The sequence below is a fragment of the Opisthocomus hoazin genome, chromosome 4, assembly GCF_030867145.1.
Source record: "Opisthocomus hoazin isolate bOpiHoa1 chromosome 4, bOpiHoa1.hap1, whole genome shotgun sequence".
NCBI lineage: Eukaryota > Metazoa > Chordata > Aves > Opisthocomiformes > Opisthocomidae > Opisthocomus > Opisthocomus hoazin.
This window is the reverse complement of record NC_134417.1, coordinates 85677168-85693640: the sequence shown is the minus strand read 5'-3', so window position 1 is coordinate 85693640 and position 16473 is coordinate 85677168. Positions and strand designations below refer to the sequence as shown.

At 42.5% G+C, this 16473-nt stretch overlaps 1 protein-coding gene across 1 annotated transcript in view; it reads right to left on the bottom strand.

Annotated features, from left to right (window-relative positions):
• The window catches only part of PAXIP1 (PAX interacting protein 1), a 38482-nt gene that overhangs the window by 21841 nt on the left and 168 nt on the right, over positions 1-16473 (bottom strand). The window contains exons 2-5 of the mRNA XM_075419775.1: positions 11148-11282; positions 9593-9636; positions 4721-4784; positions 3614-3727 (exon numbers count right to left, since the gene is read on the bottom strand). Of these exons, the coding sequence (XP_075275890.1) occupies positions 3614-3727; positions 4721-4784; positions 9593-9636; positions 11148-11282 (357 nt within the window). The remainder of the gene's footprint in view (positions 1-3613; positions 3728-4720; positions 4785-9592; positions 9637-11147; positions 11283-16473) is intronic.

Sequence of the window (16473 nt, the reverse complement as noted above, 5' to 3'; positions counted from 1 at the left end):
ATACACCAGAAGGCTGTGCTGCCATTCAGCAAGACTTGGACAGGCTGGAGAGTTGGGCAGAGAGGAACCTGATGAGGTTCAACACGGGCAAGTGCAGGGTCCTGCACCTGGGGAGGAACAACCCCATGCATCAGTACAGGCTTGGGGCGGACCTGCCGGAGAGCAGCTCTGTGGAGAGGGACCTGGGTGTCCTGGTGGACGACAGGTTAACCATGAGCCAGCAGTGTGCCCTGGCTGCCAAGAAGGCCAATGGGATCCTGGCGTGCATTAGGAGGAGTGTGGCCAGTAGGTCAAAGGAGGTTCTCCTTCCCCTCTACACTGCCCTAGTGAGCCCCCATCTGGAGTACTGTGTCCAGTTCTGGGCTCCCCACTTCAAGAAAGATGAGGAGCTACTGGAGAGAGTCCAGCGGAGGGCTACGAGGATGGTGAGGGGACTGGAACATCTCTGCTACGAGGAGAGGCTGAGGGAGCTGGGCTTGTTCAGCCTGAAGAAGAGAAGGCTCCGAGGGGACCTAAAATATGCTTATAAATATCTCAAGGGTGGGTGTCAGGAGGATGGGGCCAGACTCTTTTCAGTAGTGCCCAGCGACAGGACAAGGGGCAATGGGCACAAACTGAAGCATAGGAAGTTCCATCTGAACATGAGGAAGAACTTCTTCCCTCTGAGGGTGACGGAGCACTGGAACAGGCTGCCCAGGGAGGTTGTGGATTCTCCTTCTCTGGAGATATTCAAGACCCGCCTGGACAAGGTCCTGTGCAGCCTGCTGTAGGTGACCCTGCTTCGGCAGGGAGGTTGGACTAGATGATCCCCAGAGGTCCCTTCCAACCCCGAACATTCTGTGATTCTGTAATTCTCTCTTTAACTGTGAACAAACCCTAAACTGCTGCTAAACATATATTACCCTTTAGACATAAACCATTGATAAAGTCTGGATCCAGCCACAATTAGGCTCCTCTCTGAGAAGTTCAAAAAGCAAGCGGGTCCATCCTGAGCCTTATGGCTCAACGGGAGGGCCTCCCTTACCCCTCTCCTCTTTCTTCAATTATCTACCTCAATCCCATCTCGATTTTTCCTTTATGTATTGCATTCCTTTCGAAAGTAACAGAGTGAACCTTGCCATCAAACATTGTTAAATCACACTTTTATAAATTCCTATTAAAATGACTTTTGCAAAAACCTTTGGCAGTGATTATTTAAGTAGTCCTAACCACTCATTCACGACAATATCATTGCCTCTTAAAAACACCGTTTTTAGTACCGAAGCTCTTTGTCGAAGCATTACATTTTGTTGTGATGGAGCAGACAACTAGGGTGGTGTTCAGTACACCCTTTAACTCTCCCACAGAGGTAAGATCATGCACTTAAAGACCACAAAAAACACCCCAACCCACTCCCCACAAAAAAAAAACTGTAAAGTTTCTTAATAGTTTTAAATGAAATAAGGAAGAAAATGCATTTCCCATGTCCACACTTTCTCTTCTCCCAGTGACAGGCCATGTTTTACTCTCAAACACTTTCCTACACGTTGCACGCACAGGTTTACTGTCATCCTACTAGCCACATGTTTTTCTCCACTTAGTATCAGATAGTTTATTTTAACTCCAAAATAATAAACAGGTCATTGGCAGAACAATAATATATTCAATTTGTATAAAACAACATTAGAAACTTGACAAAGTTTTACATATTTATGTAATGAAGTAGTGTATAGGACCTGATCTTAAGAGTTACTCACATTCAAGTAACTAACCCATGTGACTCTTGCCACTGATTTGAAATTTTAAAAAATGGTGATGGAACTGTGCTCACGTTATTAAAGGACAAAAAACCACAGAAAACAAAACCAAAAATTTGCTTCATCCACCATCTTAACTAAAAGCATCCACGCAATCATTTTTAAGTGAGCTTCAGTTTGTTTTAAGTATTTTCAGTCTCTGAACACACTAAATCAATTACAAATGTGTTTCTTCTTCAGAAGGAGCACCTGAACACTTCATTAAGTTTCAGTGAACTATTATAGCCACAGCATTACCAGCACTACAGTAGTCAATTCTGATGCGCTCAATGCTGTCTTTAGCCTGATCTTTCTGATTTAGTTTCTCTATTTGCAAAAGACATCAACATTTGACTTCCTACACAGGAGTAGGAAGTCAGATGATGATACTAAATTCAGAGGAGCTGTGGAGTCGCTTGAGGGTAGAGGCCTTACAAAGAGATCTGGATAGGCTAGAGAGCCGAGCAATCGCCAACCGTATGAAATTTAACAAGAGCAGGTGCCCAGTTCTGCACCTGGGATGGGGTAATCCTCCTTATCCACACAAACTGGGGGATGAGAGGCAGGAGAGCAGCCCTGCAGAAAGAGATCTGGGGGTTTGGGTTGACGGCAAGTTGAGTCTGAGTAAACAGTGTGCCTTGGCAGCCAAATGGGCCAACCTGTCCATCTGACGTGTCGTGGGGCACATCAAGCACAGCACAGCTAACTGGTTGAGGGAGATTGTCCCACTCCACTCTACCCTGCGCTGGTGCAGCCCCACCTCGAGTACTGTGTGCGGTTTTGGGTGCCTCAATATAAGAAGGCCATCATACTATAAGAGTGTGTCCACAGGAGGGTGACCAAGATGGTGAAAGGTCTCGAGAGCAAGACTCATGAGGAGCAGCTGAGGTCACCTGGCTTGTTCAGCCTGCAGAAGGTGAGGCTGAGGGGTGACCTCATCACAGTCTACAGCTTCCTTATGGAGGGCAATGGAGGCGGAGCTGCTGACCTCCTCTCCCTGGCGACCAGTGATAGGACACGAGGGGATGGAAAGCAGCTGCATCAGGGGAAGTTCAGATTGGGCATTAGGAAGAGGTTCTTCACTGAGAGGGTGGTCAGCCACTGGAACAGGCTTCCCAGCACAGCAGTCATGACAGCCAGGCTGTCAGAGTTCAGGGAGCATCTGGACGATGCTCTTAGTCATATGGTTTAGTTTTAGGTAGTCCTGCTGGGAGCAGGGAGATGGACTCAATGATCCTTATGGGTCCCTTCCTATTTGAGACATTCTATCACTCTATAATGGGAGTGATTTGAAGTATGACTATCAGCAGTTGGACAGGAATGCTGTGTACTGTTTATCTTACCATCTCTCTTGAAGAGGAATGACTTGAGGGATTTTGAGAATTCTCTTTTCTTTAAGAAAAAAAAACAACTACAAAAAAGAAAATAGCCTGTTCCTCCTTCTGCTCTTTTTATTCCTCTCTCCCTCATATCATCAAAGGGCTTTTTATGCTTTTCTATGCAATTCTTCAATTTTGTTGTTCATTTTTCTTCATCACTAATGATTGCGACATGTCAAAATCAGGTTAAGACAAACAGAATAAAGAATAAAATGCTTTATTCAACCAGAAATACAAATATTGCTATGAAATTGGACATCTTTTGAACTAATCAGGCTTAAAGCTGTGCAGAAAACAAAATACAAACTGAATAGCTGCAATGCATAATTGTGTTGAATTTACCTGTTCAAGACTAACAAACAGTCTTAAGAATCCTAACTTCAGGGAGAAGGAAAATTCTTGATTATTCAAAAGCAAATGAGAGCTACAACAAGAACTGTACATGTAATAAATTCTTACCCCCTTTGGCTCAGGCACAATCAAATGAGTACACTTATTATTGAGGCTCAGCCGGCAATTCCCTCCATAAAAAGTAATCAAAGCCCACAGCGTACTTCGGTCTTCAGATGAAACCTAAAAGAAGAGTAAATAAGTCTCTTAGTTCTATGCAACCAGCTGCCTTCCACTTGAAGAATTTTAGTACAAGCCATGACAGACCATTTACAAGTCTGGCTAATGTATTATCTATCACTTTTAAACACCAAGTTAGCATGAAACTTAAGGAGAAAAAAGGGTGATGAAGAGACACAACAAGAAAAGACATTAGACAATCATTTTTAACCCGGACAGAGAAGAAGAAAACATTCTTCACTCCTGTAAAATTCAACACTTAATGTATAACCTCCCACAAGAGAAAAAAGTTAGTGATGAAATAAACAACAGTTATTTATCTTAGACAACCTGTTTAAAATCATTAAACAGAATTCTAACAAGTAGACTGAATTAATAGCCTGTGTAAAGACATGAAGTGTTTATTTCTAACAACTTATGTCACAGCAACATCTTCCTTCCAGGCCAAGAAAGCCACATGTATTTAAGGCATTACCATTCAGAGTTACTGACACGATTACACGAATAATGTGTTAAAAAGTCAAGAGCACATATACACATCATTCCACTAGCACCTAGGGCCTTATCCTGTCCATCTGCGCACACACACTGGCCACCAACAGGCTACTCACAGATCTACAGAGCTGGCTATGAACACAAGCCACTGCAGCACTACCTTTACACTTACTTTAGTCACTCGCACCCTTGTTAAGGTTTCAGTGCATAAGTAGGTAAAACCTGTTGACTGAATATTGTGTTAATGCAGAAATAGAAGAATAGGAGCAAAGACTAGCGTACTCTGTGTTTTAGAATGACCACGCAGAATACAAGATGTTCACAGTTCGAAACGTTCATGCCCTCATTTTCAGTGAAATACTGGTTTAGGCAATAATTCACCTCACATACAGAAAAAAAGTCATAGTACAACAGAAAAACTAGTATCTCTCGTCAAAAAAAAAAAAAAAGCATGGCACATACCGTACATTGGAGTAGATTGAAATATGGTTCACTTCTTACCTGAGAGAGACAGGCAGTGACTCCAAAAAAGACCTGACACGATTCTGGAGAAAAGCCATTTACACTGGAAAGCAGGTGTCAAGGACGCAAAATAATTTAAGTGAGAATTTCCTGAGGGACATCAGAAGGAAATTAAATACTGTGCATAGTACTTCTCAGATATTATCAAGTATTTGACCAATCCAAAACTTTTATCTTTAAAAGCATGTTGTCTGTTTCCAATTCAAGCTGTATGCATCAGAAAAAACTGAGGTCCAAACTGGATCAGGTCACCTCTAATATTACAACCGATTTTGGTAACATTACAAACTTCCCTCTTCCCAAAACATCTCCCTCAGGCCATCTCAGGATGCTAAACACAGGAAGTTTAGCCTACAGGAATCAAGCTTCCTTTCATTATCAAGTGCTTATCTTCCATGTTTAAAAATAAGAGAATCTGAGAAGAAACTTTTGCTAGTCAGCGACAGACAATACAGAAGGAATACGATGCACAAGAAATTTGCTAAAACAAGACAGCCCAAGAAAAGTGTGGTTTTTCTAAAATAAAAGCTAACAGCAGACAACTGTAGAAAGTTACAGTGCCTTTTTTGCATGCTTATTAAAAAAGATGGTAATCTGGTGGATGACTTCATTAAAACCAGTAAGAAATAAAAGCACAGACTTAAAAAAAAAAAAAGGTTATAAAGTAATATAGAATCCAAAGGTTTCAAAAATGGTAAAGTTTGGTAACCAAGCGGTAGAATTTTTGGTTGAAGACATCTTTTGGAACTTAACCTGCCCTTTGCAATTTCACAAAGACTGGAAAAGTAGAAACAGTCTCCCAGCATACAGCATGATTATTAAGTCCACAAAATGCACTGAACAACGAACATATCAAGGGACAAGTTCATATATCAAAAAAACCCCCACAAAACCCAAACCAAACAAAGTATTAGACAGATTATCTGCAAACAGTAGCAGGCAAGTCAGTATAAGCGAGTACCAAATTTTCCACAGCTGATTTTTTTCCTACTGAGGTAAAACACTGCATTGGAAGTTGGCTAGGCAACAGACAGGGGAAGGTGGGGAGAATCTGGGAGCTACCATGAAAAACAAACCGAGAAAACATCACATTGGGATGTAAAAACAGAAACATAGCCTGAAACTAACATGAAATTTTCCACCATGCTTCAAAATTCAATGAGATCTCTGGTAGCAATGCGTATTTGTTTTCAGATGCAGAAAAGAGATAAATGAAACCGTACCTGAAAAAGAACAGTGAGAATTTTTACAGACCTAGTAAATATGACTTACCAAGAAGAAACTGAAAGACCAGAACTGATGTGTTTAAGAAGCTAAGACCACACATCTTCAAACCTTTTAAGGGCTGCTAAATAAAAAGCTAAATAATTTTTTCTCCCTGTTCAGAGTGGCTCAGATAAATTACAACAGGGTTAGGCTACAGCATAGTAAGGGGGTTAAACTCCAGCCACACAATAGCAAGGCACTGCGAGGTGACTGGGGAGACTAAATCGCCACTACAGGAGGGGCTTTGTGAAACAGGAGAGAACAGTCTAACAGAAGCGACCTGGGAAAGACAGCATGACCAGCTGCCTTCTGTAACTTCCCTCCATTTTCTACACTTTCATATGATTTTGTGTTTAAGACACATGCTCACCTTGTTGGGGAAAAAAAGGACTGCACAAACAGATGAGCATTGTGTTACAAGTACACACTGAGATTTTTGTAATGAAACACAATTATTTTCCCTGTGCTGTTGACAGATGCACCAGCAATACTTAAATTTTCAGACCCAGAAGAGACGACACACAGTAAGCTGACAACAAAGCCCAGAGCACTTTAAAACTTCCAAATAGATTACTGCCATTATCCAGAATCCTCCAAGAAGTTCAAGTCTGATGAATGTCCTAAATTTCACTGTGTTGCTCAGTATCTCATCTAAGGTAGAGATTCAGTATTGGATCTTTCAGATGTGTACAGTTGTCTGCTCCCTGCCTTAACATCTGCTCCTAGCACATAAAGCAGCAACAGCTCAGTATTTAACTTTTAAGAGGTCCATCAGTTCAACTGCAGCTTGCACTCTCTGAAGAACAGAAGCGAAACAGACCCTCTTAAAACAGTTACAAGCAGCATGACAGTAATGTTCCAAGTGGGTCTGGAAAACAAAAGAGGGAGTGCAACAAAACTCACTTTTTTCCCCTCCCAGCAACAAAAATTCAGACATGCTCTGACCCTCTTGCATCCGTACAAGACTGTGGAAAAATTAACCTTCCTCATTCTTGCTTTTGCTTCTGTCAAGAGAATTAAGAAAGAAATCACACGGCATTGTAACTGAGGTTTTCACACACGCAACTGTCTTCAGGAAGGCTGATTCCAGATTCATTTTTCTGTTACTTCCCTTCAGCTGCAGCTTAGATTTTGTGAACATCAGTTAGCAGTGATCAGGAGAACACTCTGCCTTCTGAAGTTCCGTCTGGTGAAAACAACTTTCACAGTGGAATGTTAAAATGTATTATAAGAAACAGGCAAATTCATTACGTTTCTATACAGCATTAAATCTTTCTACATTAAACTTCACTTTTAACAAGTGACAGACAAATGCCCATCAAATAAGCACTGGGATTGGTAAGCAAACATAAAATCTTTAAGAGTCTTATTAGATCCATACAGCTAACTGACAGAAGATGTTTCTAGCACTTGTTCCTTCAGAAATTCAGTGACCTCTTTGAGCATTACATCTCCGAATTAAAACATGAACAGAAGAGCAAAATGTAGAATCTCAAACCTTTGCCTCAACAAGGACCAAAACCAATCAATTGGAAAAAGTAAGCTATTCCCATTAACTATTATATTTTTTTCATTATGGTAGTACCTAAAATCCTAACGAAAGGCCGGATGCCACTGCATGAGAAGTCATAAAGAGACTGAAACAGAACAAAGTCAAGACTTAACAACCCATTTTAGTGAGCACTATAAGGCTCAGAATAAAATCTAAAAGCACCGCATTCTAAGGACATGAAGTACAAGAAAGAATGAAGTCAGAGGTCCAAGGACACATTTATTGCTGACAGGTGTACAAAACTTCCTTCTTCCATACAACCCAAGAACATGATGCTGCTGAGACCTGGTCTGTTCTTTTGGCCATTGCTATACGCCCACAATAAAGACTTCCTGAGCAATAGCCATTCAGGGCTACATTCACACATTTATTGCTACAATTTCATTATGGACCATCACTCAACGCTTTTATCTGTTGATTTCTCTTCTGGGTATGTAACAACGTCAGCTCTTACAGCACCCTTTTAAAAACTCCTGGTTTCAGACAGAAGACCAGTTTTCTAATAGTGCAACTTCTCCACGGGAAAGAACAACACTAATAATGCAACACTAGATTACTTAAGCCTGAAAATGTAGCTAATTCCAAGCTATTGTGTTATTTTTTCAACCAGTCCTCCGGATCAAGTAGAAGACTTACAGATGCATGACATAAGCAACTTTACACTCCCATCCTGATGATGAAAGGATGATAAACACATCAGTTATTTCCATATGCAAAACACAAAAATCACCAGCCTAGACCCCACCACAATAATTATTTTTAATACAGGAGCAGCTCCGCTAATTTGGGTTTTGCCATGTCATGCTTGGTGCATTTTTTCCATTTACAAGCCAAGTCATTCATGGAAAACTTTCTTCTGCTTAGGTCAGAAGACTATCCATGACTATGGCAAGTGTTTCACACTAACTGCTGAATCCTATCTGACATATTGATTATCGTGATCAAAACAGCTGCAAAGACCTCACTATATCATTTTCTCTGATGAACTAAATGCCTTCTCTTCCTACAGTTCACTCCCTGAGCTGAATTCTCTTGGGGAAGCAGAGAATATACAGGCTATTTCCAAAACAGTCAAGATACAGCAAGATGCAAAGGCACACACCTTGAAATACTGGGTATAAATGATGAGTTCTGAATCACTGAAGCACATTAAGACCTGGATTCTTGCATCTACCATCTCATTTTCCATTACAGACATGAGTACCTGCTAACCTCATTTCAAAATGAGATCTCATGCCTGACAGCATATCTCCCTGGTCCTTGCATTGTTTGTTGCAAACATCCGCTCGTAACTGTACTGAAATGTATTGCTCTGCTTCAGCTTTTCCATATACAGAATCTTTATTAAGAATGGTCTGAGAAAAAGATGCCTGAATTTTTTTTCTGTAATAACAGCCATTGTCACCATCCCTATGATCCAACGAAAAAATAGAGGGGAACAGAAATAAAGATGAAACAGCAATAACTGACAAGAAGAGGAAGGAATATGCCATCCATATGCAAGACTGTATGCTCCAAACAAGTTAAGAAACCTAAATCTAGCCAAACATGAACAATGAGGGTCTACCACAGGCAAGAACAGACTATCCCAAAAATGGGAAATAACACTATATGCTAATGAAATGTTATCTATAATACAGTGTTGATATGAGGTTTTGAGTATTTATTCTTAATTTTGCTTCTAGAAAAGGCAGAATAGGTCATTCTACTCTGGACCAACATTTGCCCGCTTACTGCACTCCAGTGTTTTTCCTGGATCCTCACAGTTAATTATCAACTTGCAGCTAAAATGTTTTGAGTCCATTTGATGACAATTTTCTTGCAAGTGCCTATTAAGCATCCAAAGTTGCCAGAGGGACAGGAAAAAGTAAAACAAAGAAGCTCCAAGCACGTTGCAATCTTAGTGAGCAAAAGACATCCTATCATTTTAAAAATGTAAGCTGTACATACTTGAAGCAGTCTTTAATCCCTTGATAGTATCTATTTTAACATCTTTCCTACAGAACTGATTCAAATTTCAACTTAAAGGATACGGCAGAAGAGCTCCACAGCGAACAGACAAGATCACCCAGGAAGGCTGAAAAATAAAAACCACAAGACATTAAAAACTTTGGTCTGCATGTTTGGAATGTGAATTACCTTCAAAGTTCATACTATAGCTAGTTTCAATATACATCTCCAAGCTTTGAAAGTCTAAGCATCTCACAAACATTGTACTTAAGCCTTTACAAAAAAGACTGTTCTGATTTATTAGTACGAGTTAATACGAAGACTGCTGAAAGGCTGTGAAGCAATATAGGACAAGATACCTTTCTCTTGTCTTTCTATTCTGCCAGGAAAATCACCTACAGTATTTATTCATCCCCTCCCCTTTTTCAGTTTTCCATGCTCTAAAAAAAAAAATCCCCTACCTTACACTCGTCACCAAGCAGTCAGGAATCAGAACCTTACATGGAAAGAAGTTTCTCAGCACACAGCTATAAGGGCTGCTAAGCACACAGGTGATGACCGCTAACTGACAGTGTCCTGGGACAGTATTCACCCCTTGGGGAGAGAGGGACATGGTGGAGAAGGGAGGAGATGTAGGACAGTGTTCCCAATACAGCATATAAGGAATAAGAGGGAAAGAGTGGCATCACATTCAGTATGAAATGACTTTTCCTCAAGAAGCAAACAAATAAATGTATTGTGGTAACTACGTATATGGTGTCCCAATTCTTGCTGTTCTCCCTCCCTTCAAAAAAGGCATTACAAAAATGAACTAAAGCCACCTAATTCATAAATCCTCAGTCCTCTGCAAAAAAAAAAGGGGGAGATTTTTCTCTCTCAAGTTTTTCTCTTTCTTATTCTCTACCCCTTTTCTCTCGATAACAAGCTACCTTTGCCTCTGACTTCCATTCCCTTAATACTCAGTCTGATCTTCTCGATTGCAGATCATGCTGTGATGTTTTCAGGTCAAATTAAATGACATTACCAAAAGACTTGCTCTTGTTTGGCAAATGAAAAAGTTTAGCTAGTAGCAGTTATAAAGAAAATTAAATTATTTAAGTAAATGGCATCAGAAAGCAGAAAGCACTGTTACAACGCTGATGTCCTTCCTTCACGTGCAAATGGCAACAGTCGTCTTGTTTATAAGATTAAAATTATGCCACAGAACACTTCATAAAAAGGAACTAAAAATTAACCAGCACACTCACTATAACCACAAGGTCTCTAGCTGAGCACCTTTTATTTTTTGGAATTAATTCATACTTCTGTACTCTCAGGTGAACTCTCATTACATAAGCTATCAAAATTCTCTACTGCCACCTGCAACCATATGGAAAAAAATAATCCAAAATTATGTACCCAAAGGTATTGACAGAGAAATTCAAAACCCAAACCACTGACAGATATACAGCAATAAGAGAAAAGAGAGAAGAGAATTGTAAAAGAAGTCTATCAGTCAGGATAAAAGTCTGTGTAACAAGAATAAAAGATTTCTAAAGATATGTTTCATTTGGTCATCATCCAAGCATGAATATTTTCTGCTATAATAATGAAGTATCCACATCAGTACTTTGACAATATCACGGATGAGTCATTCACCTTTACCACAGGGAGATCAAAAACTTCACGAGATTCTCCAACTTCTGGATTGTCCCCATCTTCCGAAATAATATGTGAAGCCAGAGCATTGTAAGAAACTTCCTTTGCTTTCCCAGCTTTCAGAAGTTGAATAACCTAAATCCAAAAGAGAACAGGGAGACATCAACAATTTCTAGCACCTTTTATTGGAGGAAAACACTAATGCAAGAACACACGAACACAAGAGGAATGAATATGACCTCCTCTCTTGGTTATCTTCCTGTAAGTGGCTAGCACTCTTTTTGAAGTTGCCAAATGCATCCCATTTAAAACCTGGTCGCCACTGGTTTACACCGCTGCCATATTTTAATCATGCAAGTTGAAGATTTACTTTCCAAAATAATCCAGGCTGGTGCAGAAATCTGGAAAGCGTCAACATTTTTCCAAAACATATATTCCTCAAAAAGCATTTCAAAACAATTTTCTCTCAGGCAGGGTAAGAAACCCCTTCTCCTCAGTGGTGGTGTGGGTTTCTTTTTTTTTTTGGATATGGTAGCTTTGGAAGTGTTTGAATATACTTCAAAAAGAGAGCTCAAAGTTTTAAAAAAAGTAACCCAACAGTTACCCTAGAAAAGGTAACATCATGACTGTACATTGCAGTCTTCATAGGAATTCTCCCAGATTTGGCCAGTTATTTAGTCAGATAGAGAAAAAAAATGGTCATGCATTTTCTGTAAATGTTCATTCAACAGCTAAGAAAAGAATTCCACCTTCACCAAATGCATTTGGTTCCAACATTTCTAGATCCAGTCAACATGCCTCACCCCAGAGCTTCCGAGTAAGTCTGAAGAAGCTGTCCAGCTGCTCCAAAACAATGCAGCCAGACAGAAGAACCGAGGAAAGAATATGTCTAACACCCCCTCGGTATGAGAAGGAAGGATCTGCAAGCAAAATAAAGTTGCAACCACTGCCTTGAGAACGCAAAACATTCTAACGAAGAGTTGACATATTGGGAAAAGAAGTGACGGAGGACACAGAGTGATCTGGAGAAATAAGAAAGAAAAAAAACTGGGGCACAACCCTTAAAGACCTGGAATTGAAATGTCTCACTCCATCACTCTGTCCTCAGAAAATGCAAAACCGAGTCACAACTCACAGCTCATCTTATACCTATTTTTGCACAGCCCATACCGCTGATGTTGGTTTAAGAGTTCAGCATTCTCTCAGCTCAGCTGTAGAGATCTGTGTGATGAACCCAGCCCTACTCCCCAGAAACGGGACACACTTTTATTTGAATAAAAGTAACAGAGAAGGTGGTGGGGTGTAGAGGGGAGGAAGAGAAAAACGTTTTAAAATCCTAAGGTCTAGAGTTCAAAATGTTAAAAATTACAATTAAAAGTAAATTTTCCTTTTATTATTCAGAAACAAATAAGAGTTTCACTTCACAATGATTTTCCAGAACCAAGCTGGTATGATGTTCATCCTCCAAAACCTGCTAGGGACCGATGTGTGTCCCTCACAACCTGCTGAGGACGCTGCCTTCCTGGCAGGACGCTCTCCCCGCAACAGTAAACCGCAGAGAGCAAGGCACTGCACTCATCAAACAAAATATTAAGTAAGTGGTCCTTAAGCAATTGCTACCTACCCTGTACACTAAACAGGACAGAGAAGGCACTGAAAAAGAGCGTCTTTCAAAATGTGGCGTCGGGCTAGTATAAAGCATCTACGCTGAGCAGAAAAACAAGAGTGGAAAAGTCACCACTCAGTGAGGAGACAATTTTGGCATTTCCTGACTGAAGTACATGACTTTAAAACGTAATGTTTTAAAAAAATCAACTTGTTTTCTGCAGTGGATGAATATGTGATATTATCAAACTACAAAAGAATTACTGTAAAATAACCAAGAAAACTGATCACAAGCTTGCTGCTTTTGCCACCACGCAGTCAGGAACAGCAGAGAATGTTCCCATTTTACACACCAACCTCCTAAATCACAGGATACCTTCCTGCAGGAAATCCAGTTAACCGCAAGGTAACACAAGATGCTCTAATTCCTATGGGAAAAGCTAAATCGAAATAAAACACTTTTGAAAATGGTAGATATTTCAGACCAGCCCCACCACACAAGCTCCTTATCTTGCACAGCTCTCCCTGAGTTACAAGCCCCATTCAACTGTTTGTTTCTGGGAAGGCTAAAACCAGGACGGAATGTAATGAAAACTGAGCACCCAAATCTGACAGCATGAGAAAGAAGTTACAGCTAACAAGCTAAAAGTGTGAATTCGTTTGTATCGAAACAACGCTCCAGTAAAGAGTCTGTGCAAAGAGTCTGCTTATGCAAAAAGTTACACTAGTTTCAGGCAGCAAGTTTAAACACTATAAATATGATAGGTAATAACTTCATACCACTTTGAGTAATCACATGAAAAAGACTTTTCCTAATTTAGCTCATGCCAGCTTCAAAAGTCGTCTCAGAATACATGACTTCTCAGTTTAAGTAGTTCCTGGACTTTAAAGTTGTACTGGCACAATTAAAGAACTTCATCTGTACTAGTATCAACCGTATACCTGTAACTACAAAACAAAATGCTGAAAACTCTAGTATGTTCATTGTAAAAATCCTGCACTTAAGGTGCTAGCTTAAATCTATTAAGTGAAATTCCATCTTTTGGGGCATATACATTCCATCTTTGTTCTCTCCCACTAAAATATGTGTTGGAAGAAACAAGAGAAATAGTTCAAAACTAAGAAGTAAGACAAGGGCATAAAAAAACCCTAAAATAATAATAAAACAAGAGATAACCAGAAACTAAATATCCTGCTCGAAGTCCTCACGCTGCATTACATTAGTTCTTATCTCTTTCTGTATGAAATACTGATTTTAACTGGCATTACTCCAAAGCATGATGGTTTGGTTTTACATCTTTTAGGAAAGCAGGAAAAGCATTTATGAAAAAAAAACAATAGCTGACATCAACTCATCACCCCCTGTAAGGTGTGAGCAGCTAAGTGCACATCCCAATGGAATGGATTCAACATTGAGAGCCAGCAACCTAATTCTCCCTCATTTGTGAAAGAACATCTAGGCACACTTCCAGACTTTTATTTCCTTTCTAGTTCATGCTGTGTATGTTTTAATAGGTAGTGGGTACGCAGTTATTCACCTGAATATATTGCTTTTTTTTCTTACTCTTGGATTTATTTTGATTAGAGTGCTCACTTGTGCTGGGCCTGTTTTATTATTTATTAAGATAACTGGTCTTCCATGAGACCATTTGGAAATTTAAGCTGAACAAAGCGTGCTCCTCCTCAAAAGATGACGGAGGAAACTTCTTTTCAAAATCAAGGTAGCATCTGTTTGTATATGAAGAAGTAAAAATCGCCAAATACATGTGTAATTTTTAAATTAGTAATGGAACAATGTTTTGCTGTAAAAACTCTGTTTAAAAGCTATTTCTAGAGTTCAGTTTAGAATTTCTCCTTTCTGTCTTGGTTCAAAACACAACCAGTAAGCACCCCGCTTGTTGGGGTTGCTTGCAGGGCACCACAGCGGGCAGCTGCAGAAGGGAGGACAATGGCACCCGCGATGATCCGGCCCCAAGCTCAGCACAATGCACCTCCTCGCTCGGACTCGGCTCTGCACCCCAGCTGGGGCAGGCCTCTGCCCTCCCCGCTGCTCGGTGCTCCCTCCTGGGGCTCAGCGACGCGGACAGGAGCAAGCCCTGGCCTCCATGTAATGCTGCGCCACGCCAGAAAGCCAGTTCAGAAACTGGAGCGCCAGAGGGAACAGTGTTTGACGAGGCCAGCTGGCCACAGGAACAACTCACATCCACGAGACTTCTCAATTCGGGCATTGCTCATGACGAGAAAGCGGCTCAACAGCTCCCGGCGCTGCGCCCGACCTTACCAAGCCCGCCAGAGCCATCTATGCCTGCCTGCAACCCAGGGAGGCATCCACAAAGAGCGGAGAATGTAGCGTACCTAACTGGGAGCAAATCAGAGTCTTAAGACAGTGGCATTAACTGCTAAGCAGAATAAAACTCCACATAAGAAATAAAACTAGATAAAGAGAATGCCTGTTTACCTACTCTATGGGAATACCACTGATTGTCTTGCTATGTCAACACAAAACTAACGACACGCCTTCTGGGACACTATTTATGTGATAAATGATAAACAAGAGTCCTGTTGTTTTTCTGCACTCATCTTCATACACACAATATTGCCGCTACAGGTTTTTTTAAAATACAGGAATTGTTACTCAAGCTCTTAACACAGTCAAAAATTTTCTGTCTAAAGACACTAGGGTTTTTTCCCCCGCTCTTGAACTATATTCCCAGACTGTATTTCTTTTACCAAATAATCCTAATCCTACGAATAAAAACCATCTCCACAGGTCAGCACCCACGTCTCAAGCTCTCTCAGAGACCTACGAGACCCAGCAAACGCCCGGGCGTGAGACTGCCAGCACCCGGTGCCGAACAAAGCTCGGACCTGCAGCCACCACCGAAGCAGCGAAGCCTTTCCGTCCCGGGGAGCAGCAGGCAGGGACGCGCCGGCACCAAGGCGCTGTCCCACAGCCAGACAGGGCAGCTTCTAACTCCTGCCTCGCCGGCCACGGCGCAGAAAACTTTTCCTCGACGCCCTTCACCCGACAGCGCCGGGGGCCAGGATCAGCCCGGCCCGGTTCCCCGCCCCGGGGGGCACCGCCCCAGGCCAGGGGGGCGGCGGGCCGTCCGTCAGTGCCTTCTGCCCCCCCGCCTGCTCGGGATCCCGGCGGGGAAAAGCCGGAGACAGGCGGCACCTCCGACGGGTCCGGGGGATCCCCGGGGTGGGCATCGGAACCCCGGGCTGCGGGCGGGCGGGGAGCGGGCCGGCAGACACGGCCCTGAGGGGAAGGGAAAGCCGGCCCGCGCCCAGCGCGGCCTGGCCCCGTCCCGAATGCGGACACAGCGACGGGGCGGGGTCGGGAGGGGCCGGGCCGGGCCGGGCCGGGGGGACCCCGCGGGCCCCGCCGCCGGGGCGGAGGAGCCGCTGCCCGCCCGGGCCGGGCTGCAACAGGAAGTCCCTCCGCCCGCCCCTCCTCCGCTCGGGCGGCGACGGGGCCTGCGCGACGGGGCCGCCGGCTCCCATGGCGGGCGGCGGCGCGCGGGCATGGCCGTTACCCCGCCCCTTCCCCGCGAGGCGGCGGGGCGCGTGCTGCGAAGCGGCGCGGGAGCCTCGAGCCAGCGCGGAGAAGTGCCGGGGGGGGGGGGGGGTGACACGATAGACAGAGGAGCTGGACGATCCCACAGTGCTCCCCCCGGGGGGGGGGGGGGCGGGGGGAGGCAGGAAGGAGCTGAGGGAA